Source organism: Erpetoichthys calabaricus, chromosome 5, assembly GCF_900747795.2.
Source record: "Erpetoichthys calabaricus chromosome 5, fErpCal1.3, whole genome shotgun sequence".
NCBI lineage: Eukaryota > Metazoa > Chordata > Cladistia > Polypteriformes > Polypteridae > Erpetoichthys > Erpetoichthys calabaricus.
In genome coordinates this window covers 189,433,426-189,458,850 of record NC_041398.2, presented here as the reverse complement: position 1 = coordinate 189,458,850, position 25,425 = coordinate 189,433,426, and the positions used below count along the sequence as shown (strand labels likewise).

The window sequence follows — 25,425 nt, the reverse complement described above, 5'->3', positions numbered from 1 at the left end:
AATATTGTCTAACTTGAAGTACTTCCTACATTGGTTTCATATTCGGAGTGAATGAAGGACAATTGGGTTATTAGTATATTGATGTACAAAGCATTAGGCAATATTAAATAACAAAGCATAACGTAAGGTCTGATGGCCAGGAGGACAGGAAAAAAAATCTAGATGGACTGGAGAAAAAAAAAAACAAAATCTGTAGGGGTTCCAAGGCCACGAGACCACCTAGCCTCCACTGGGCATTCTACCTAACATAAATTATCTAAATCAGTCCTCATGGTTTTCAGGCTTCACATGAAAGAATTTGATGATGATGGTCATGTGGACATCTGGGGTACTGGCTTCAGTCCATCAACATAGGGTCTGCAAGGTGCCTATGATTCAGATTGATTAGGTATCATAAATTGACACAAAATTGCATTTGTTTATTAAAGAATAAACTACTGTACATCAAAGAAGGTCCGCTAAAGTCTTGCTGTTTAGTAAATATGCATTAGCTAAGTTTAAATTCACTGAAACATGAATCAGTTTATTATGCAGTGAAAAGCAATTCATAACTTTTCATACATGGTAATTTGTTCTTGCAGAATTTGAATACTCATTTCTGTCTGCAACTCCACGCTATGCTTCCTCCCCAAGAAAGTTAACAATTCCCCCGAAGTCTCCAGTGCACTCTCTGCTTGTTTCTGCTCCAGAAAGTGACTCTCAAATGGCAGAAAAAGCAGAAAAGATATCATGTGGTATGTAATTCTTAAAGAATTCTCACCTCTTGTCCTACACTGTTGTGTTCTTTTTTTTATCTAGTTATAATGTGTTTGCGTCAAGATGGACACTGGCTTGTTATATTGGTTAGTACTGATGTATTGTAACTCTAGGATTTTTCATATTGTGTTTTGGGTGTTTGGGTGATTATTTTTCATATGTTGAACTAGAAACACATTTGAAATTTGATTTGGGGCTTATTGTTTTTCAATAACCGTAATTTTCACAGTGGCGCAATTGCTATTCTGCGATGGGGCTGGCGCCCTGCCCGGGATTTGTTCCTGTCTTGTGCCCTATGCTGGCTGGGATTGGTCCAGCAGACTCCCGTGACCCTGTGTTAGGATATAGCGGGTGGAAAATGACTGACTGATAATTGCTGTTTCACAGTCCTTAAAAACTAGCTTTAACTCCAGGCACTGTCACCTTCTGTTTTCCCTGGGTACTTTTCCAAAATACCAAACTTATCCATTTTAAAATGAAATCTTTAACACAATAAAGAGTGCAGAAAGTGAAGGGGTCTGAATACTTTCTGAATCCATTGTAATTCTGAGAAGGAAAGTATAAAAGCCGCATTTTTAAAGGATGGAATAACATGGACAGAATAACATGGACAGACTAGTGATTGGGCTTCTTCAAGCTGACAAATTATTTTTGGGGATATAATAATTGTTATCAGAATGATCCATTTACCTGTAAACCGAAGAAAAGAATTACCTGATCATAAACAGTAGCTTAAAATTACAAATCTTTATAAAAACAGCTCCAAATTTAGGCAGTTATTTATTTTTCAATAAAATTAGGTGGGTGGATGGATAGGTAATTTCCTGTCTGTAAAAAAAAAACCAAAAAAAAAAATGGGTTGGGGAGCTCATAAGAAAACATGTGGTTCATATTTCTGTCAATGAAATGTGCCAAAGAAGTTCTAAGCAGGGTAAAAAAAAAAAAAAAAAACTCTTCAGGAAATATTGTCAGTCTACCAATAAAGAAAAAGCATTTTAAAATATAATACTCATTAATGAAAGCTCTAGAGCAGATGTAGATGTACAAAAGCTGTTGAGACTTTATTCAGATGAATATGAAATGTTGTAGAAATACATAACAATAGTATCAGGTACTGAAGTTGTTGCAGGGACAAAGCTAGACACTTGAATTAATCTTTTTTTGTCTTTCAGTGCAAAACAAAGACGAAAATGCTGGACCAACATGCAGAAAACTTCAAGGCAGATTGTACAGCCTTCAGAATCTGATTGCTGACTTGCAGATAAAAAATCAAGGTATTATTCAGTATTTACTTTTCTTTTGATACCTAGTTCACATAAAGCAACTTACAGATCACAAGCCAATATATTGTGTGTGTGTGTGTGTATAATATATATATATATATATATATATATATATATATATATATATATATCTATATATATATATATATATATCTATAATAATAAAAGGCAAAGCCCTCACTGACTCACTCACTCACTCACTGACTGACTCACTCATCACTAATTCTCCAACTTCCCGTGTAGGTGGAAGGCTGAAATTTGGCAGGCTCATTCCTTACAGCTTACTTACAAAAGTTAGGCAGGTTTCATTTCGAAATTCAAAGCGTAATGGTCATAACTGGAACATATTTTTTGTCCATACACTGTAATGGAGGAGGCGGAGTCACGTATCGCGTCATCACGCCTCCTACGTAATCACGTGAACTAAAAACAAGGAAGACATTTACAGCACGAGTCACACGCGGGAACGAAGGTAAATGACGTTAATTTTTGACTGTCTTTTAATACTGTGTAAGCATACATATTAACACATGTGCAATTAAACGTGTGCATTTACGGGGTGATTTTTCAGGCTTAAAAGCTCACCTTTTATCAAACGTGGGAAGAAAGGTAACTGACGTTGTTCACTGTCTTTTAATACTGTGTAACCATACATATTAACACATGTCCAATTAAACGTGTGCATTTACGGGGTGATTTCTCAGGCTTAAAAGCTCGCCTTTTACTAAAAAGGTAAATGCAAAACTATTTTCAATCAGTTTATTGAAACGCTCCCGTTAAGGATTGCAATAACATATTCGCGAGATAAAAGAACGAAGTAGGGGGAAATGGAGGAACAGCCGCAAACAGCGAAGAGCAAAAAATTAATTAAACAATTGAGAACGGAGCGAGTTAAGCATACAAGCATGTTCATAAGGGAAACAAAGCACGGTGTAAAACATAAGTTTAAATTAAGTTTATAGAAACGCTCCCGCTGCGGATTGCAATAACAAAAAATTAATTAAACAATTGAGAACGGAGCGAGTTAAGCATACAAGCATGTTCATAAGGGAAACAAAGCACGGTGTAAAACGTAAGTTTAAATTAAGTTTATAGAAACGCTCCCGCTGCGGATTGCAATAACATATTCGCGAGATAAAAGTTTAATGAGAAGACACGAGGTATAAACGAACCACACGCCGTGGCGCAACGTTAGGGGCAACAGTTTCAACCATTCTATGATCTGCTTCTCGCAACTGAAAGACGGCACATGGCGGATGTTAGCCGACTTGCTGACCGCAACGTTAGGGGCTTCAACTATGGCGCTGACGCCACATCTCAGTGCCAACACTTTGCAGACTCTACTTAAAAGACACGCCCTCCTCACTGGACAGTTAAAAACACCAATCAAACTAACGATGACATCAAGTATTACCCAATCAAAAGTAGGAAAGGAGGCATCTTCATAAAATGCGTGTGGGATGATTTGCATGAGACGCTGCTTTAAAAAAAAAATGATAAAAAAAATACGGGATAAATCCCGTCCAGTATTGATTCAAAACTGGACGCGCAATTTCATTCTCAAACGCGGCACGATTCCGTATTTTAAAGGACGGGTGGCAACCCTACAGTGCCAGGTAACCACCCATACAATCAGATTGTGATTCAGACTAGGAATGCAATGAATGTAATTACCCCGATCTACATACAAGGCGAAAGTCTTGCAACATTCAAAGATGATGGTTTGTGATAAGTACACCATACAACATAAAAGAGCTTATGAAGCCTTGAACCGAAAAAAGCAAGATCTCAGAGATCGTAAAAAAAAAATAGGAGGTAATGTCGTTTTACTCGCTGTAGATTTTAGTCAAACATTACCAGTTATTCCACGAGGGAGACCAGCAGATGAACTCAACGCGTGTTTAAAATCCATGCTTCTCCCACGCTCGGTTATATGTCGCGTGTTCTCGGGTAGGTGCACCAAAAAATGTATACATTTAAGCATGTAATGGGCAAACAAAAAATGAGGTATACCCGAAGGCACTGCAGTAGTACTTAATGTAACTTTACTTCTTAAATGTTAATGTTTTACTGTTTAATAATTTATACGCTTCTTATATGTTGTTCAAATTCTTTTATCAAAATACCACTGACAGCGCAATGCACGATAACATGGAGTGAATACACCATACGCATCCGCCCACGGCTGCCCTGCTGTGCGCAGATAGGAGTTGATTCTACAATAAAATAAAATAAAGATAAAAAGAGTAAAACAATCATCACCCATAAAGCGTGTGTGTGTGTATATATGTGTATATATATATGTTCATATGTGGATGTGTATATGTGTATATATATATATATATATATATATGTGTATATGTATATGTATATATATGTTTATATGTGTGTGTGTGTATTTTATATATATAAAACACAGCAACACTCATAACAATGACAACACAATTACATTGACAATCATGTTACGTTATTTTTAAAATGTTTCCTTTTTTTTTCATAACCTCTTTAACACACTACTTCTCCGCTGCGAAGCGCGGGTATTTTGCTAGTATATATATATATATATATATATATATATATATATATATATATATATATATATATATAAATATATATATATATATATATATATATATATATATATATTCCACTTTATTCTCTCCATTTATGTCAAGATTAAAGTCGACATTTCCACTTTAATCTTGACGCTTAAGTCGAGATTAAAATCGACGTTAACTTTATTCTCGTTTATTTTGTCATTAAAGTAGAATGTCGTAAACCTCATCTTAAAATCAATGTTTAATTTACTAGATTTTCTCAAATCCCGTCATAACTAATGTAGCACATTAAATAAATACTTTGTATATTGAGAGGAAGCGCAGGCAGCGATCGCCACACAGAATACATTAACTCAGTGATATTCCTGTCATTTTCATGACGAAATGCATTACAGCATGTATTAAACACGTGGGGGCACGGTGGCAAGGAGGTTGTGCTGCTGCCTCACAGCAAAGGGGGTCCCGGGTGTTCCCTGCCTTGTGTTTGCATGTTTTTCTGGTGGTTTTACTTGGCGTGCTTCAGTTTCCTTTCAAAGTCATGTAATTTGTGTGGGGTTTTGTTATGCTAAATTTACCCTTGTGTATGTGTGTGCTCGTATTCACCCTGCGATGAACTGGCACCCCGTTCAGGAATTGTTCCTGCCTCACTCGCGGTGCTTGCTGGGATGGGTGCAATCCTGAATGGGTGGTATAATTAAACATGTACACTGCAAAAAATGAAATCTTAACAAGCCAGACAATCTTGAAAAGAAATAATAGATCTTGTTTTTTTATTTTAAGAATAACTGACTTGAGTAGATTTGTATGTGTAAGATATATAATCTCATTTTTAGAAAATTTAACAAGTTAACAAGTTAAACTTTCTCACTATATTGGCAGATAATTTTGCTTGATTCTAATACCTTTTTCTTGTTTTTTATTTATTTTTTCTCATTTTTTCACACTGATTTTTTGCAGTGTATAACAAAGTTTTTTCAGAGTTCCGAACACTCCGTGGTCTAAGTTTATAACTAGTTTTAATTTCACAAAGACGTTTATCGTGTGGTGATTGGTTATGTGGAGAAAGAAAAAGGAAGGATTGGAACTGGGGGTTTGATACATCAGACAGAGACAGCATGCATGTAATAATGAAAGCCCATTTAGAACATCCATTGAATTCTGTGTTCGTGTCTCCAACCACCAGCTCACAAACCCAGAATTTACACAATATTTCAGTTAAACCTGTGCGATACCCATTCATACATCCAGGTTTTCAGAGCCTCGTCCCACCTGCCATAAAGGTTCTCTACACTGAACGTAGACCTGGGGACCCCTTACTGCGAGGGAGCAGCACTGCTGCCATGCCACCGTGCCACCCTTGCCCATGTTTAATACATGCTTTAATGCATTCTAAATGTTCAGAGAGCAGGGATATCATAAAGTGAATGTATTTGGTGTGGTGATTGCTGCCTACGCCTCCTCTCAATGCTATGGGGTTTGAGAAAATCTGGTAAATTCAACATTGATTTTAAAATGAAGTTTACAAAATGGCAAAGTTAAACTAGAGAGAAAAAAACAAGGGTTTAAAGTGGAAATGTTGACTTTAATCTTGAAATAAACGGCGAGAATAAAGTGAAAATGTGGACTTTAATTTCGACATAAGAGTCAAGATTAAAGTGGAAATGTCGAGAATAAAGTCGGCATATTAATTTTATTCTCAACATACACTCTTCTTTTCTTCACTGTGTCCATATTTTTTTTTCTTCTCCGTGGCCCTAATACGCTTCCATAAGCCCATGACCTGAAAAGTTTCATTGTTTAAATGAGATGATTACCCTTGTTTTACTTTTTTTTGTGCTGTCAAGCTGGCTGTCCCTCCAGGAAGAAAGTGTTTTGAGATTCTCAATACTCTGCCTGCTCTTTATGCACCTGGCCTTCTGGAGTAGACATAAATTACAAAGTTCCAAGCTACTTTGGGCAAGGCTTACAAAAATGAAATAATTATTATATAGTACATCCCACCCCATAATATTACAAGATGCATTATACAAAAGTATACTGAAGTTTGTACTATTTGCATCCTTACAACAGTGCCTTCATAGGTATGACTCTTGTCAAACTCCTCTGTTCTATTAAGGAGAAGTTATGGAATGGTCCATGCAACTGTTTTCACTCTATACAAGATGTGTGCATTAAAAGTATACACCTATTTTTTTGCCCAAGGGGGAATTAAACTTTTACAGATGCTCAAGAATATAGACTTGTATAACAAACAACAACCCCATTCAAATACAAACAAGTATTACAAATTAAAGTTCTGACTTATTTATCTACACAGGCCATGATGTTTGCTTTTGAATTCTGAAAAAGGACTCAAAAAATATTATATTGGATAATGCAATGTGAAATTATGATAAAACCCAATTAAATAACCACACAAGTAAACTAAACACTTCCTTATCCGGTAGGCATCCCACCTGCACTTCAGAACAGATAATCCTCCTGAAGCTAAACTTGTACTTAGTTGGAAGATCATCTAGGAAAGGCCTGAGTTGGTACTGGAAGAGGTGTTGATGAGGTCATCAGGAGGCACTTAAACTGTGGTCTGTGTGTAGATCCCAGTGTCCCAGTGTAGTGGCAGGAATACTTTGCTGTAAAAATTGGTGATGTCCTTCAGTTGAGAAGTAATACCAAAGTCCTGACTCACTGGTGGTCATAAAAGGGTCTCTGGTCATCTTTCGAAAAGAGTAGGGTGTTACATGACATCCTGTCTAAATTGCTCACCACAACCAGCCATTCAGGTGCCCTATTCTTCGGTTACTTCCTCACCACCCGATAGGTAATGTGTGGTGAGCATTCTGTCACAAGAATGGCTGCTCTCATATCTCCCAGGTGGATGCTACACAGTGGTGGTGGTTGAAGTGGTTCACCACTGTCTATGTAAAAGGCTTTGAGTAAGTTAGAAAAGCACTATATGCATGAAATTAATTAATTATCTAAAAGTGAAAAGCCAGGATTTTAATGTGATATAACTTAGCGTGGTGGTTTTGCACCATGATGAAAATGACTCTTACCAGAAGTGTGAAATGTATTGTAAGACCTGTACCAGCTGAAAGTATTATCAAGCTAAATAAATGCACTTTGTAACAGTACTGACAATTAAAAAAACAGATTTTGCAATGTGTCTAGTATAGAGCTTATAGAGGTAGAGATGATTAGTAGACATGAATGGTCAAACTACATCAAAATATTTTTCACAGTTGATCATTACTGTAATGAGATACATGCAGGTGCAGCGTGCACAATGTGAGTCATGAATGGCTACAAGAAAAGTCATACTTTTTTTTTTTTTTTTTTTTTTTTAACCTGTAAACTTTCTCCATGCTGAAGGTTGGACAGGTTTGATCAGGGCTTATAGCTAACAATTTGCTTATATGTTGTGCTGCATTAGGTGTTAGACAGCCATAACACAACACCACCACCATGTGGTGCCTGCAGGAAGCATAGTGTTTCACTGACCAACATTATCCTGATAACTGAACTGACCATCCATGGCCTTGATTAAGGCCAATGCGAAATGAGGCAAAAAGGAAGGAAGAAGAAGAGGAGTACTATAAAACTAGGACTGGCACTCCCTTCCAGTTAATTGTTACTTTGTACCTGATGCTTTCGGGTTGCGCTTCAATTCCATGCAAGGTTATTATAGTTTTGCCTTTTTATATTAGTTTTTATTTCTATATTTTTTCTGACCTTACTTGGAAATTCAGTTTAGTTTTAGTTTTCCTTCATCGTGTATTTTTAGTTTTAGTTTAGTTTTTATTTCACAAAGACATTTCTATTTTATTTTTATATATATTAGTTTCAGTTTTAATTTTAGTAATTATGGCATGGAGATCCTACGGAGTTTAGTTTTGTGTCACAATCAGACAGAACTGTACACTTAACAGATTTGGATATGAGTTTAATGTTAGTGGAAGCTTACTACACTACATGGTTTACTATCTGGTTTTGTTTTTGTCTAATAAAAACAAGCATAATCAAAACTAGATACTGAATATGAACAATTATGCACAATTTTATAATTTTTTAAAATATTTTCTCATGAAAATCACAGGGGCTTAGGAAGAACAGGGCTCTTAGACTTGAATGAGTGTGCAGACCCCACCTAGCAGTATTGAGGGAAACAAAGAACAACAAGCATGTAGTGTCAAGGTTAGGGGCAGTGAGTCTTGAATAGACCACCATAAAGGACAGTAAACCCATAATAAGCAGAGCAAGAGCAGGTAATAGGAGTACGGATAGGCATAAAACAATAGAGACAGAGTCTGAAATTAAGAACAACATATACATTATCTAAACCTGTTTATCCAGAGTAGGATTGCAGGAAATCTGGAGTCTACCCCAGCAGGCTTGTATGCAAGTCAGGAAAAATCCCTGGTGTGCAATATGTATGATAAGTCTGATGTTAAGAACAAAAAGAATTGTTTATTATTTCAACTATCTATTTTGAGAGAGAGCGAAAAACATTGAAAAAAGGGAGACAAATATAATTCTGCTAATGGACTACTTTCACAATAGCAGGTATTTTGAGTTGTGAATAGGAACTAAAAAAAGATAAATTAATAAATATGGAACAAATACAAAAACTCATTAGTATGTTTAGTTTTTCATCACTTGTCAGACTCTCTACCTTTGTTTGTATCACTTCGTTGTTAAACAATGTTTTTAAAGCAAAAGTGATTGGTCAGCAACAATATGCTGATCTTGTATGATGACCTAGTCAGTCTCTCGATCAGTGCCGTTTTATTTTCAAAAACCGGGAGTGCTCTCCCCTCGACTTTCTTGTATACTTAGATATGGGGATGGATATTTGAGGAGTAAACTGCAAGACAATGATTATATTTTTAAATTATGTACATTAAGGAACCATCAACAACAAATCCAATTAATAATATATTGAACAATTATTATAAAAGTAAAGTTGAATAAATTGGACTCTGCAGCTGTATAAATAAAAAAAAAAGATCGAGTATGTGTTCAGGTAAAGTACCACTTCCGGGTGATCGATTTGGCCCAAAAGTTAATACAGATCAATAATTGTGGTGTAACAACCACATGCCGAATTTCATCCATCAATCTAATTGCGTTTTTGAGTTATATAGTGTTCACACACACACACACACGCACACACACACACACACACAATTCCAAAAAACAGTATTGTTGGACACTGGTTAGTCTATAATGTCAAGATTCATCAAAACATCAAGGTCGAATGTTTTCATGATTACTATACTTTCTCTATACTTCATATATGATAAAGTAAAAACGATTTCTCCTGTGCGAAGTGGCAGGTGAATTGCTGTCAACAAAAAGCAGACACCTGGGAAATAAACTGAAACGTTACTCACTCGTGATTTTTCTGTCCATATGGTAAATGTTTTGTTGACCAGCACATTCTGATTTCAGCTGTTTGAATTACATCTTGATATACAACAAGCACATAGAAAGGCGGCACGCAAATCGCTTTCTATTTCACACGCTTTACGCACCCGCACTCAGCTTGCTCTGTCACCGCAAATGCTGTGTGAACAGCCGCCCTCCTTCACCAGCTGCTGTTCACTGGATGAATATATGCGGGCGGCTTGTGGTGGATGACTTTCTGTTTTAGAATTAAAACTTACAAGGGTTAAAGACTAACTAATATTTTAGTAAATTATTATTTTATTTCAGTTAGTCTTTCCAGCAACTTTAATAGTTTTGTTTATTTTAGTTTTTCATTTAGGTTTTGTTAATTATTTTATTTCAGTTTACGAAAATGTTTTTTTAATAATAGTTTCAGTTTTGATTTTAGTTTTCGTTAACTATAATAACCTTGATTCCATGCAACCACAAAATGACTTTAGTCCCTGCTCGCTTCACTCACCAACCCCCCAGCGTGTGCTATGTGCCAGCAACTTCGTGTCTCTGCTGCTCACATATGTGGGTTTCACTTTCAGTAAACAACAAAACTTTTAGTTCTCGCGGATAGTCCTCTTTATTGGGAAGAAACACTACTTTTCCCTGATTGCAACATGAATTAGACAATCTACAAGTCTCTGACTTAAAGTTTAAAACCAAACAATATCTACATACTTCTGTCATATCACGTATGTCCATAAATTTGATCTCTTTTCGCTTTTACCTTTTCGTCAATATCACATTGAATTTTGATTCCGTGTTTCGAATTACATCATGACAACCTAACGTATAACTGCCCGTTTCTTTCTCTCTACACGAACTGTGTCTGACAATAGCATTCACACAAATGAGAAATGATTAAACTTTGTGCGTTGTTGTAAATGTTTTAGATGTGGGGAGGACTTTTCCAAATCTCTTTGCATAAAGTCTTGCCTCGTGGGGCTTGAAATTTTCCCTTGCGGAATTTCACTTTCACCAAACAACAAATCTTTTAATTTTCGTGGATACTCCTCTTCATTGGGAAGAAACACTACTTTTCCCTGATGGCAACATGAATTAGACGAACTGCAAGTCTCCGACTTAAAGTTTAAATCCGAACAATATATTCGATCTTTTTTCGCTGTTCCGTTATTTCACCAAGTAATAATTTCCGTTTGTTTGCACTAATGTGATCTTTACCATAATTTTTTTGAGACTTTCGAATTTTCGTACTTTCATTATCTCTAACCTGATCTGCATGTGTATCCTGTCACGTTTTTGAATTCTTTACGACGTTCTACTTTGTCATCTATTCTTTGTCTTTTATTTCCGGCCCCGGGCGTGGTTAAATCTCGTCAAAAGATTTTTTTATTATAATAGAGAGAAATATATAGAGGAGTATCACACACATGTATTTCACCAATTTCTTAGCTAGCATGACAAAGCTGTATTTTCAATGAGCAGACAAAACCAGAGACAAGAAGCTTGAAACACAACTAACTAAGTTCAAGTTTATTGTCATGTGTATTCAGTACAGTGAGATTCTTACTAGAATGGAAAGTAGCACAATAATAATCACAGCTATACTGCTAGCATACGACATGTGTGTTCTGAGATTTTTGAGGCAATGAAAACAGAAGATGTTTTGATGTAAGGTTGTTAAACACTCAAATCATAGTAACAGTGACTACATGTTGCATGTTGATTCACACATCTAAGTAAGAATTTCCATGTATTCTGTACATATGACAATAATAAACCTATAAACAATGAATACAAGCTGTGCATTAAATGTACCATCGTTCAATACATCAGCTACACACACACATTTAAAAGGTCCATTCATGCTGTTCAGAGTATGATCATGGTTTTAATGAGCAACTGTTGAGTAGCATAATGACCTGATAATAAAAAGTGCCCCACAATCTAGTGATACAAGTACTAGTGGTTCCATATAATTTTCCAGAACAAAGGGCAGAAAGAGAAAAGTGACTGCAGAAAAGCTAACGGCTTCTAAGGCAGAGTTGTGACCTCCTAGCCAACTCATACAGCTAGAAAGTATCAATGATGAAAAATGCGTGCAACTTACAACTTCTGTCATTTGAAATATACTGCAGGACAACTTTATTTTATGCCAGTGGTTGCCAAACTCGGTCCTGGTGACCCATTGTGGCTACAGGTTTTTGTTCCAACCAAATTCACAATAAGTGATAATAGTTATATCTACTGTATATCTACTGTATATAAAGTAACTGCTATTTTTTCTCATCTTTTTCTACATTCAGAAAAGCTCAGCAGTATGATTTTTACATTTATAAGACTTTTAGAAATATGTCTGTTTTTGCTATAGTTTAAATGCTTAAGTCTTGTTGTTTTCCTGTTATTTTGCCCTTGTTCTGTGTAGTTTGCTCCCTTTGTTGTATCTTAGTTTTATTTTAAGCATTTATTTTTCAGTGGTGCTCCATGACCCATAGCCTACATTACAAGGTGCCAGTGTGAACAAGACATTTTTTATAAATTTATAGAAAACACTTAAATTTAGAACACAATTTCAAACGGCAAATGCACATATATCATGTTTTTTTGTAAAGAAATAACTTTGACTGAACATATCCTTTAAGTCCTCTTCCAAGTGTCAAGAGTAGCCATAGTTTTTGCTCCTGGAAAAACAGACAAGTCAGAATTTCATCAAGTAACCTCTGGTGTCACAGTGGCTCAGTGCTTTCTCAAACCTTTTCCGCATTACCAGTTCTTTCAGAGGGATGGGTTAGTCTGATTCATTCCTACATCGTGCAGATAGACTGAAGCACAGGCCCGCCTCCAGCCCTCCCTGACTTCACTCTACTCTCTCCTCTTAGAGAGTCAGATATTCTTGTCATCTCCTGAGTTGCCTGTGCTGGGAAGACATGGTACCATCTGGCCAGCTCTTGATACTTTTTATTCTGCTACTGTCCCCACTTAAAGGACACCACACGCTTAAACACAGCTTGTTTTTTTTTTTTCAATTGCCATAATATAACAAATACAGTATATTCTTATTTCTGCTGTATTTTAAATAAAAAGCGTAAACCAAATTTAATCAGCATTATTGCAGTTAAAGTAGAAGCATAGGAATCTCTTTATTCAGCTAGAGCAGGGGTCTCTAACCTTTATTCCCCTGAGGAGCTACTTCTACAAAATGAAAATGGCCGAGAGCTACTCATGTTTTCCAACGTTTATTCTCATAGCTTATTTCATCCCAAACAAACTGAAAACTGTTGGTGTCCACAACTCACATTTTGCATTAAAACATCACAAAAAATATTTAGTTCACCTGCAAGTGCATTTTGTATGTCTTTATGCATTTTCTAGTGTATCTCACACTATTGAATTAAAACATGAATGCTGTCAAAACAAAACAATGCAATTACAAAAACACATACAGTGTAGGGCCATTAAGCCGCGGTGATTGGGGTCCAAACTGCTTAACCGCGGCTTAAATATTTTTTGATAATGCATAAATTACAATAAATAATGAAAAAATAAATGTTTTTTGATCACAGTCCTTTCTCAAGTGTTGACCCGCGAGTCGCCATTTTGAAAGTAGCGCCGTAGTCTCACGATTGCGATATTGCTTGCTGCATATTAAATCGTGATTAACGGTCTTGAAATTAATAATAAATTATTATTTAAGAATAACAAAACATGTCAAATACATTTAAAACATTTTATTTCACATCTTTTCATAAAAATTACTAAATATTTATTCGTAACCTTGCACGGCACAATACAGTATTAAAATAGTAATTATTTGACATATAAACAAAATCACACGCAAGCACTTTTATTACCATCACACATTAATACATTAACAATGTTAAACATTTTAATAAAATTTTAATTTTTTTTTATTTCCAATATAAAATTAAACATACGGTAATATAATAGTTGTTATTCCACAATAAGTTACAAACAGTCTTTATTTTTTAGTAAAATACGAGGTGATGTCAGCTTGCTTCTTGTTCCTAGAAGAGACTTCAGCTGTAGTGTCTTTACTTTATCCCCCACACGCTCGTAGTACTCTTAAGGACACTTCAAGTCCTTTAACTGCATTATCAGCGGTTCTAGTTGGAGGTACTGGGACAGGATCTTCTTCTTTTTCATCTTCATTGTGGTTTTCTTCAGCTAAAATGGAGGATGCTATTGGGACGTCATCATCTTAGGTGGACCATGCAGCAAATAATTTCTTGTACTGGTACACTTGAGTGGACAGCCGACATCAACTTCTGTTCTGCCTCCTGTACTTCTTCTGGACTGAAACCTAGGAAGTCTTCATCTTCGTCTTCTTCAACAGTAGTGGGGTTCTCTGTGATGGGACCTCCAAGGGCTTTAGTCCAACAATTTTGAATTGTTTCAGGCTTGGTTGCTCCCCAGGCTGACTCAGACAAATACAGTGCTTCTTTAATTCTTGCAGTCTTCAGGAATATAGGGACACTCTTATCTTCTTCAACCATGGACTTTATCATCTCCTGTCTATAATTGGCCTTGAACACAGAAATGATGCCTTGATCTAGGGGCTGAATCTTGGACGTTGTATTCTTTGGAAGGTAATAAACGAAAATCTTGCCATCTCTGGACTTCAACGTTTCTGCAGGGGGGTGGGCTGGACAGTTGTCTAGAAGTAGGCATGAACTCTTCTGCTGCTACAGTGTCTGCTGACTTAATCTCGCCATTGATCTTTACTTGTGAAATGCCATGTCGCTGTTTCCACCTTTTCAACCAGCCACTTGAAACTGTAAACTCAGGATCTGCATCGGGACCATGAATTTCCTTGTATAATTTTTCTGCCTGTGCTTGGATGACTGGACCAGAAATAGGGATACCATTGTTTCTAGCCTCACAAAATGCATTAAAAGTTGCTTTGTCTTATTCTGGATCTTTTGCTGTTCTGGCTCTCTTGCGTCTTAAACCACCATCCTCAAGCTCATCAAGAAAATGTTCTTAATTTGTTTTCATCTTTGATCCATCGCGTAGTGTTGACTCAGGTACCCCTAACTCTCTGCTTACTTTAATGCGAGTTTCGCCGTTTTGTATTCTTTCGATGACATCCAGCTTTTGCTGAACATCATATGAAGCGTGTTTACGTTTATTACTAATGGTGTAAAAATTTTTAAAGCAAATATGATGTGCTCGCTATAGATTCAAAAACTGAAGTAATTTACATTGGGTTTGTGACTCATATTTATACAATTTCAAGTTTTATCAGATTATCGAATTAAAAATAATACTTTAAATACGAGTCGATTTTTTGCGGATTTACCGCGGACTAACTTTGTAGCATTGTAAGGTGTGAATCGGTTACAATGGCGGCCTCCATAACGCTGACACTCAGCATGGATAAAACAGATTAATATTTGAATTTCATTGTAAGTTATTTTATTGTTTATTGATAAGTAAAAGACTAATCTTCTATAAATACCTCTTTGAAGTTATAAGCCAGCATTTAAATATTTAATCTGCGATAGTGCATAGCATGTCAATCACAGACATTCAAAATGCCAAAATGACAGCTGTCAACACCTGTCTCGAGTGTTCGAGAGGCCATGTTTAGGTCCGTACGATCCATAGTGTCAAAAAATTGGGATCCAAGCTTTTTGCGCAGCTTAAGCGAATTCGTGGATTACTGGCCCGTGGCTTAATGGCCCTACACTGTATTACTTATTCATTTGTCATTTTGTTCCATGTCACTGTTTCACTTTATTCACATGTCCAGTTGCATGTGTGATGTGTTTTTTAGTTATTCGGATGAGTGGCACTGCATGGAGTCAACAAGAGAAGCAGGTGTATGGTGGAGTAGAGCCACTTAGGTTCACTCTTATGGAGTCATTTAAATGTTCATCTGTCAATCTTATTCTGAACTTTGATTTCATGTCAGACTCACAGAGGTATGGAGACCCAAACAAAGCAGACATTTTCAAAGCTGCTTGGTGAAGATTCTTATAGTTATCTGGCTTTACTACGCTCCAGAAATGCTGAGAATGCTGTTGAGACTTTAACTGCACATTACTTTGAAGGTTTACTAATATATAATATATAAAATCCAATGTCTGCCTGTCTGTCTGCTTTTCACAAGAGAATTTTAACAGATTTAGATTGGGTTTTTTATTCTATAATTTGCTTGAACATTCTGGTTGATTTTTGCGACTTCTCCCATTTCACTATGTATCATAGTTCACTTGTGGTTTCGATTCATTTGCACGAATCCGAAATCCACGTAATGGGCCGAGGGGAGGGGCCTTCCTCACACCCTCGCCTGCTTCGGGGCGTGTTCCTTAACTCCGCTTAGCTAGCGAACAAGAGAACAATTGAATTCAACTTTGCTTGATATTTAAAATAAAGTATTACTTAGGTCTTGTTGAGTTTGATTCCGGATATTCTCTTAAATGTATGCCACATTGAAAAGATAGATTGCAATTCAGATTGTGGATCGTGATATGATTTTTTGGAAAGATCGCCCACCCCTAATTTGACTAATCAAGTTTTCAAATGTATGTAGGATTCATTAACCCTTTGATGAGCTACTTGGAAAGGGTTTGCAAGCTACCGGTAGCTTGCGAGGGACATGTTGGGGACCCCTGAGCTAGAGGGTGCCAGCAACAGAAGCGTTTCCTAAATTCAATGGGACTCTTAATTTGTATTTACATTTCCTTTTCAGAGGCTACCTCCATGATTCAAACTCAAGAAAAAAGAATCAAGAAAGTGAAAGTTCAAAAGAAGCTGCTCAATACATAAAGGTCACTTGTTGGAAATAAGTTATTTTCCTGTCTCAAAGAGAGAGATGTACAGTATATTTTTATACATTTAAAATGTAATACTTTATCATGTAATTTTATATATTTTATGTGAAATTAACTTTGAATTTTGTTAATGATTTAAAAATCTTTTTAATGAAAAATAAAATTGTCTTTCATTTTGTTGTATTCCTCATGCTGCAGTTCGCTTTCATTAGTGATTAGTGAACCCCAGTGAGTTCAGCGAAGTCACGGAAATGTGTGGGAAATGCATTGAAGTCAGTGGAGAAGGAAGACCTGAACTATAATACTGCAATGGTATTTTAATTTTCATTGAGGGCTAGTCAAGCATCTGATAACTGTGCTAGACCAATTATTGTAGTCAAAAATGTGACCTGAGCTGTGAGGCAGAAGTGCTAACCACTGTGCCACTGTGCTATAAACAACAAAAAAATGAAGACAGAATGATAACCATAAACACAATAGAACAAATGGTCACAAACTAGCAGTAATTTAAAAAAAATATACTGTAAATCACTGTGTTCACAATATTGGGGCACACATTATTTGAAGTAGCGGCTTTGGGCAAATCTGGAATGTCTTTTTTTTATTTATCCATCTGGGCAGATACTTGATACTTTTTTCTTCCATCAAGAGGAGAGAAACACCTTGTAATAAGTAATCTTTTATCAATATTACTATTTCATGGGGTCTCGTTATTGTGCAAGGATGGGGAAGGGGAGGGCTAATCGTTCATGCAGATATACAGTTATAGTCCGCTAATGTACATCTCAAATTAAAATATTGAATGTTTTTTTTTTTGTCTATGTTTGTGGGATGCAAATTGGCTTGAGTACCAATTGGGTCCTGACATCACACATGCACAAAGCAGATTGGATAGTGAGCTTACAGTCTGCAGGCAAGTTTTGTGCATAGCTGCTCCAGCTCTGTGATGTCATAATGGCATTACAAACCATTATGGGGCACTGGGAAAAAGTTTTAGATTTTGGTCATTGAGCATTTTTCAGGTTATCTATCATCTTTAAAATTGTGTATAGTATTTTGTTTCAGTCATTTCTTAGATTACAAGTATACATATAGAGTACAACAACTACTCAGATATACCAAGTACTGTTGTTTCATTTGTGAATGGGACAGCCAAGCTAAAGAGTCTTATGACATTAAAAAGAACTGGCTGCTCCTTAAGCATTTGGTTCCCACTTGCCAACCCAACCTCTTTATATAAAACTTGGATTGATTAAAAATTTTGTGTAAGTGATGAACAAGGAAGGTGAAGGATTTCAATATTTGTAACAGATGTTTTCATGAATAACTGATGCCAAGATTAAGGAAGGCATTAGAACAGGGCTCCTCAATCCTGGTTTTTGAGGGCCACAGTGGCTGCAGGTTTTCTTCCAACTAGTTTCCTAATTAGAAGAAAGTAGTGCTTTCATTCATCCAAGAGAATTTTAATTGCACTACAGAGTTTCCTGCTCTATGAAAATTATACATGTGCTTTGTCAACCAGAACAGATTTAACCTCCTTAGCGTTAGACACGAGTGTTTCTTGGACTGTGAAAGCAGGGTTAAAAGTTAGTCCCAAGTGTCACTTAGGGAACTGCATAGACGCGTCTTCTAAGCATTAGACCCGTGGATTACTTGGGCTGGAAAAGTGCTAACAGCATTAGTCCGGAGCGTTACTCAGGCAACAGTGTGGATGCATCTTCTCCTAGCCTCATAATGGCATTCCGTAAGAAACTTTTTTCAGCAGCCCAGGTGTTGCATGCCCTTGACAGTTGATACGAGCAGTGATGTTAAGGAGTCTCTTGTCAGCAGTGATGGCGAAGTGAATCTGTCTTTAGGCAGTGAAATTGAAATGGACAGTGACTCCAAAAATGATTCTGATGAATCTGAAAGTGACGCTCATGTTTGGGTTTCTGTTGACCCTGCTTCAAATAATCCACCAGCTTGTGTTGATTTTGTGAGGCAGCCAGGAATAACTGTGAACATTGACAGCCAAGATCCACTTACTTGCTTGAAGTTATTTCTTGACGATGATGTGGTCAAAAGAATTGCTGTTGACACAGTCATGCTGAACAATGTCAGGTAAATGACTGTGCACCTAAGCAGTTTACCCATTCAAAGATATTCCACACAAATGAGATATTTTGACAGTATATACGGTGTTAGCATCATCCTTATTTATTATTATTATTATATTATTATTATTTGTATCATTTATACTTTTTAGACTTCTGACTGTGTACTTTTAGTGTTTTGCATGTTTTACAGTAGAAAGATGAGACTTAATAAAAATGTAATTTTTCAAGTCAAAAAAATGCAATACTTATGTTTTTTTGGAGACAAAGTGTAACACTAAGGAGGTAAACGTAAATTCCCCTCTCATTTATTTCTAAACATTTTTTAATGCATGTTTTAAAGGAAGCACGTTAGCTGGAGAGCTGCTGGTTTATTGGTTATCTGCATTACATTATTTACTAATGTCTGGTTAAGAAAACAGGTAATAATTAAAACTTAAATGCTGCTTCTGAAAACTAAAATAGGCAATTAGTGGTTCTGAATTGTAACAGGCAAGATAACTAAAATTAAGCCCAAAAAACATTGCTTTAGTAGTAAAAAGTAAGAAATTGGTTGAAGTGCAAACCTGCAGGTCCGTAATGGAGGACCAAAATTTGTCTTTGAATGAAAGCGCTAACAAGACAGAGTTAAACACCAAGTTGCATTACCAGCAAAGACTGAGTTCTAATTAGGAAACTGGCTGCAATGAAAACCCTTACTCACTGTGGCCCTCCAGGACCATGATTGATGATCCCCTGCATTAGAAGATATCTCAGAAGAGCTCAAACTGCGATAGAGATAAGCCGCGATAAAACAATGAAATGTAATTTTTTTTTATTGCATACAGAGTCGTTGTTCAGAATGTGGTAGAAAGAGAATGACCAAGGACAGTGTTAGTAACTTTTTCTGTTTCTTGATAGTAGATGTCTTAATAGTAGACGTTTATTCAAATCCATTTTATAATGAGGACACTAGTAATTTTAGGCTTTGATGTCAATACAGCATTGTGATTGGTATAAACTTTAAGTCAACTTTGAATCATCTTTATAGCATTAATGAATACTAGCTATGTAACCCTGTGCTGTAGAAAGTCCGGGCTCCTAGAAACTATTGAAATCATCAGGAAAAAAAAAATTGAAATGCAGAGTCGGAGGTTTTGTTTTGCAGATGTGCTCGCCCCCTTGTCTATCAGCGGTCATGCAAGTTTCTATCTTGTTTGTTTTTCCTCAGCACTTTCACTTTGGCGACAGAGTCACTTTCTTTCAGCTTCATGCTGCAGACTTTGTACGTTTTTCTTCTTCCGACTTGTTAACTTGGTGCTGCCTTGCCGGCTCTTTGAGCTTCATGCTGTAGCCTTGCATTTCCAGGCCAGAAAGACAGACACACACACTTCCACGCGTAAAAGTTTATATACAGTATAAGACTGTATTTATAATAATACGAAGACCTGCAATGATGTTTGTGAACCTCAATCCCCCCATGTTCCCAGTACTGTAGATGCTTTACATGGCCCGTTGATTCAATTATTCAACATGCCGTCCAGTTTATATATATATATATATGTATGTATATATATATATATATATATATATATATATATATACCATACCATACCATACCATTTTTATTTGTTAAGCGCTTAAAAACACAGCATTACAACTGACCGAAGCGCTGTACAGTTAAAACAAGCAAGACTAAAAGCAAAATATTAAAAAACAAACATTAAGAGAGAATTAAAACAGAGACACTAAAAAACAGGTCAGGGGACCCAATAAAACAGAGAAATAGCAAAAAGCAAGTGGAAATAAGACAGGTTAAGAATTAAAAGCCAATGTGAAGAAGTGCGTTTTTAGGTGTGATTTGAATGTGGTGACTGAAGTGGCTTGCCTAACCACTAAAGGTAAGGAGTTCCAGAGCTTGGGTGCACAAATAGAAAAAGCCCTTTCACCACGAGCTTTAAAATGTGCCTTGGGAAATTTAGGAGCAGCTGATCTGCGGATCTAAGAATACGAGGGGGATTGTGACGATGGAGCAAGACACTCAAGTAGGCAGGGGCTAGACCATTTAGTGCCTTATAGGTTAAGAGGAGTATCTTAAAATCAATTCTAAAGCTAACCGGCAGCCAGTGTAGGGTTTTTAAAATCAGTGTAATGTGTTGGCTTCTGCTGCTTCCAGTTAAAAGTCTTGCAGCCGCATTTTGAACCAATTGGAGTCTCGAAAGAGTGGCTTTACTAATACCATATAGGCAGGAATTAGAATAGTCGAGCCGGGACGTAATGAATGCATGGATTACTGATTCCAGGAGGTGGTAAGGCAGAATTGGTTTGAGTTTGGCAATTCGCCTGAGATGGAAAAAGCAGGATTTTACTGTGCTGTTGACTTGAGCATCCATTTTCAGGACCATATCCATTTTGATTCCAAGATTGGAAACAGACGAAGTTACTGGAATGGGAAGAAAGTCGAGGTCAAGGGGTAGGGTCTGTTTGCGGTCGGGACTAAAAACAATGACCTCGGTTTTTGAATCGTTCAGGTGAAGGAAGTTTACAGCCAGCCAGTCCTTAATGTCAGATAAGCAGTCGAGAAGAGGTTTAGTGGAGTCAGTTGACTTGAGGGAGAAATAAATTTGGCAGTCATCAGCATATAGGTGATACGAGATTGCATGTTTTCTAAAAATTGCACCTAAAGGCAGGATGTAAATTGAAAAAAGTAGTGGCCCCAAAATGGAACCCTGGGGGACACCACATGGGAGTGGGACTGATTCAGATGAAAAAAGTCCTGTTGCAGAAATATGACCTGAACCAGTCGAGGGCTATATATATATATATATATGAGGGATTAAAAATCTACTTGTGAAATCGCAGTAAATTGGGAAATACATATCAGTAGTGTTCATCAGGCCAACTCAACAAAGAGTTAAAGCAGTTATGGACTCTAGTCATACACAGAAAAAACAAATTCTTGATTCTTGAGAGCAGACAAATTGATAGAGAAGTAGTGTAGCTGAAGAATAGGAAAGCCAGCAGTGACAAAGGGGTTCAACATTTAAAAACAATGAATATTTGTTTTCTTACCATAATCCATCATACAAATATACCTGGACAATGCTGTGTACTTCAGCTAGTTCTTAATAATGAATTATATAAATTTCTCAGTTCCTAATGCATGTTTTAATGGTTTCCAAAACTGAATATATAATTTGAAATACTGACTGATCTATTTCCACAAATGTCTAGATTTAGGATGTTGAATGTAGCCAACATGAAAATCGCTTTTATGGTTCATTTTTTGATGATTTTGTCTGGTCATCTATTATGAAGTACATCTTCCCTCTTTTTTTAAATAAATTACAGCAATTCATCTTGTCTGAAGGCATCAGAGCATTCCCACACCATCACAGTACCACCCCCCTGTTTGACTGTTCTTACTGTGGAACGCAGTGTTGGTTTTTATACCCGACATAATGGGAACTTTGTCCTCCAAAAACATCCACTTTGCTTTATCTGCCTATAGAATATTTTCTGCAGAGCTTTGGGGATCATCGAGGTGCTTCCTAGCAAATAAGACAAACATTTCAGTTCCTACTTAGCAGTTATTTCCATCTTGCTGCTCACCAATGAAGCCCATTTTTGCACAGTATCTTTCTGAATTTCAAGTCATGCGCATTGATCTTGCTGAAGCATTAGAGACCAGCAGTTCTTTGGGGTACTCTGTTGTACTTGTTTTTTATTTGGTGGTTATGGATCTCACTGTGGATTAGAGGAGTCCTTGTGCCTTAGAAAATGGCTTTATAGTCCTTTCCAGTCTGGTGGATACCAATAACTTTTTTTCTGATATCTTTAGGAATTTCCTTTGATTATAACATTGCTATGTGTGTTTAGTGAAATTTTATGCAAGCAACTACACTAGTGAAGTGTTAACTGAGCAGAAATGGTAGCAATCGAGCCTAGCTGTGCTTGTTAGTCAACACTAATTATCATTTAACTAGGGTGCACTTATTGTTTCACACTGGGCATGGTGTTGGGATGAATTTATTAAAAACATGCATTATTTTTGCATTTGGGTGCCCTTTAACTAATATTAGATTTTGGTTGATAATCTCAAAACATTCAGTGCCAAAAAATGTGCAGTACTAAAGGGAATTCGGAAAGGGACAAACATTTTTTCATGATACAAAAGTCCAGGAATGTTTAGTGCTGTCAAGTGCACATTTACTTATGCTGAATGTCAATGTACTGTATAACCTTATATGTTATAAGAATTAGTCTCATAGGTTTATACCGTGAAAGTTTTACTTGAGTATCCTAATCAACATGCAACACGTCACTGCTCTTTGACTCCATGATTGGTGAGAACAACTACCTTCCCTCGAAACCTCTGCCTTCCTGAAAATCTCAGAACATAATTCTTATATCAAGCATTGGTGAAAATCAATGGTAGTTTATTGTGGAGGGGTTTTGGGATGACCCTGTCATCAGATTCTTTTATTCACACAACCTGATTCCTTGTTATATAGACCTACATGTTTCCTCTGCGCCAGCTCTTGTCCTCTTATACTTGCACCCACATGGCCTGGAAGGAAACCTCGCATACAAGTCATTGATATCCCAGGCAGCAGGATAGACCAAATAGTAAAAGTGAGCAAGTGTTAAAGTTACATTGCCACATCTTATGACATGGGTCTTCTTGGTGACTGTGTTCATCTAGTTTCTCATTTTTCTTCTTTTCTGTAAGCTGCTGACTTTAAAAGCTTATAAAGGCCAAGGTGAATATACCTTGCTCCTCTCTGCCTAAATGACATTTTGACAGGCCATAACAACACATGTTCACAAGGTATGCATACACAAAGATATCCAGTAGTCTAAGGACTTTACTTTTGCACTTGCGGAAAGTCCAGAAAAATGACCAGTATACCATTTAAGGCTTGCCAGAGCCCTTTGCAGTGGTAAGTTGCATTTCTGCTGGTTTTAACCTCTCTGCTTGACATTTCTCATTTCTGTGGTTTAGACAGGATCAAAAGTTCAAGAAAGGAACTTACAGTTTGAACATACAGTTTTAATATCATAAAATATTGTCTAGAACACTTTAAAGCACATGAGAAATATAATTCACATTCGCCGACATCCAGCAATCTCTGCATTGAAAGGGTCAGAAAAGGTCAGAATCTACTGTTTGTGAAATTCTTTGACAACAGAATTTTAAACTTCTTTATAGAACCAGTAGAGGTATGGGAAAGGGTCATGGACACTTAAAGACTAAGATAACCTACTGCAGTGGAGAAAGGGGGGACAAAAGAATGACTCACAAATTATCTGTACAGTAGGACTTCTTTGTTGCTTTGCCTGCTTTAAGAGGAATGTTTAAATTAATTTTGGCAATTGTTCATTTCAGTTGTATACCAGACTTTGGTGTACAGTATATCCATAAAAATGTAATACAACTATGCATTGTTAATTAGATTGCATCAGACATTTCTCACATATACTGTATATACTGAAGATCATGTTTGAAATAAAGCAATGTCAATTGGACTTGTCTCTGGACTCCCATTATTTTTGGTTGTGAATTCTGCCTTGCAGCGAGTTATTTACCTGAGACACCACAGACTGGCAACGATGATTGGGATTGTGGAGCAGCATGAAAATGGCTAATGTTGTTACTGCATCTTTGGAGTTTATAGAGTTGGAGGAGAGAGTTTTTCTGACTTTGAAGAGAAGCTTGAAAATTTTTTGTCGCAAATGCATTTGCTGAAGAAAGGAAAAAGGCTGTGTTTGAGTGTAACTGGGACAAAGAACTTTGCCCTACTGAAAGATGTAGTAACTCCACAAACCACAAATGAAATGAGTTTAGAACAGCTAACTGCCGCGCTAAAGACACAATTTGATCCAAAGCGGAAAGTTTTGTTTTTTGCAGCAAAAAACAGCAAGGTATGAAGTCAATGTCACAAAATATAGTGGTTTTCAAGGGAGTGGCAGAACATTGTAAGTTTGGTGCAACCTTAACAGAACAGTTGAGAGACCAGCTAGTCTATGGGTTGGCCGACAGGGAGCTGTAAACCCAATTGCTAACAAATGCTGTGGTGGACGGCCAGGACGCATCTGTAATGGAAAGACTGGGGAGAGAACATGCACAGGGCATCACCTCCCCTGGAATGCTAGATGGCAGACCCCCTGGGTAGCTACAGCACAGCAGATTCCCACAGGGCTTTATGGGAGTTGGAATTTGGCACAGCCCTGTTTGGTTAGGTGCCGCTTGGGGTTGCTGCAGGGACGAGTGAGCCCTACTTGATTAGGCTTCTGCCACACCCAGGAGTGCTTCCAGAACATGCTAATGGGCCAACGGAAGTACTCCAGGGTGCAGCATAAAAGAGGCCCACTGCCTTCATTTGAGAGCCAGAATCGGAAAGAAGGAGAAAGAAACAAAGCTTGCTGGAGGAGAAGTGAAGGTGGATGGGGGCACAGAGAGAGAGGAAAGAAGAAGAACAAAAGGCATTGCTGTGTGCTACACTCGTGCTTATGTACTGTGCATGTTGGTGGGAAATGATTTTGGAAGCATTTCCCACAG

At 37.0% G+C, this 25,425-nt stretch overlaps 1 protein-coding gene across 3 annotated transcripts in view; it reads left to right on the top strand.

Annotated features, from left to right (window-relative positions):
• Window positions 1-16,912, top strand: part of LOC114652119 (coiled-coil domain-containing protein 158-like) — a 109,119-nt gene extending 92,207 nt beyond the window's left edge. Inside the window, exons 22-24 of one of the 3 annotated variants that reach the window (XM_028802323.2) lie at window positions 582-734; window positions 1,929-2,030; window positions 16,710-16,912. In XM_028802323.2, the coding sequence (XP_028658156.2) occupies window positions 582-734; window positions 1,929-2,030; window positions 16,710-16,786 (332 nt within the window). In that variant the 3' untranslated portion in view covers window positions 16,787-16,912. The remainder of the gene's footprint in view (window positions 1-581; window positions 735-1,928; window positions 2,031-16,709) is intronic. The other 2 variants (XM_028802319.2, XM_028802322.2) reach the window with 2 other exon arrangements.
• The last annotated feature ends 8,513 nt before the right edge of the window (window positions 16,913-25,425 follow it).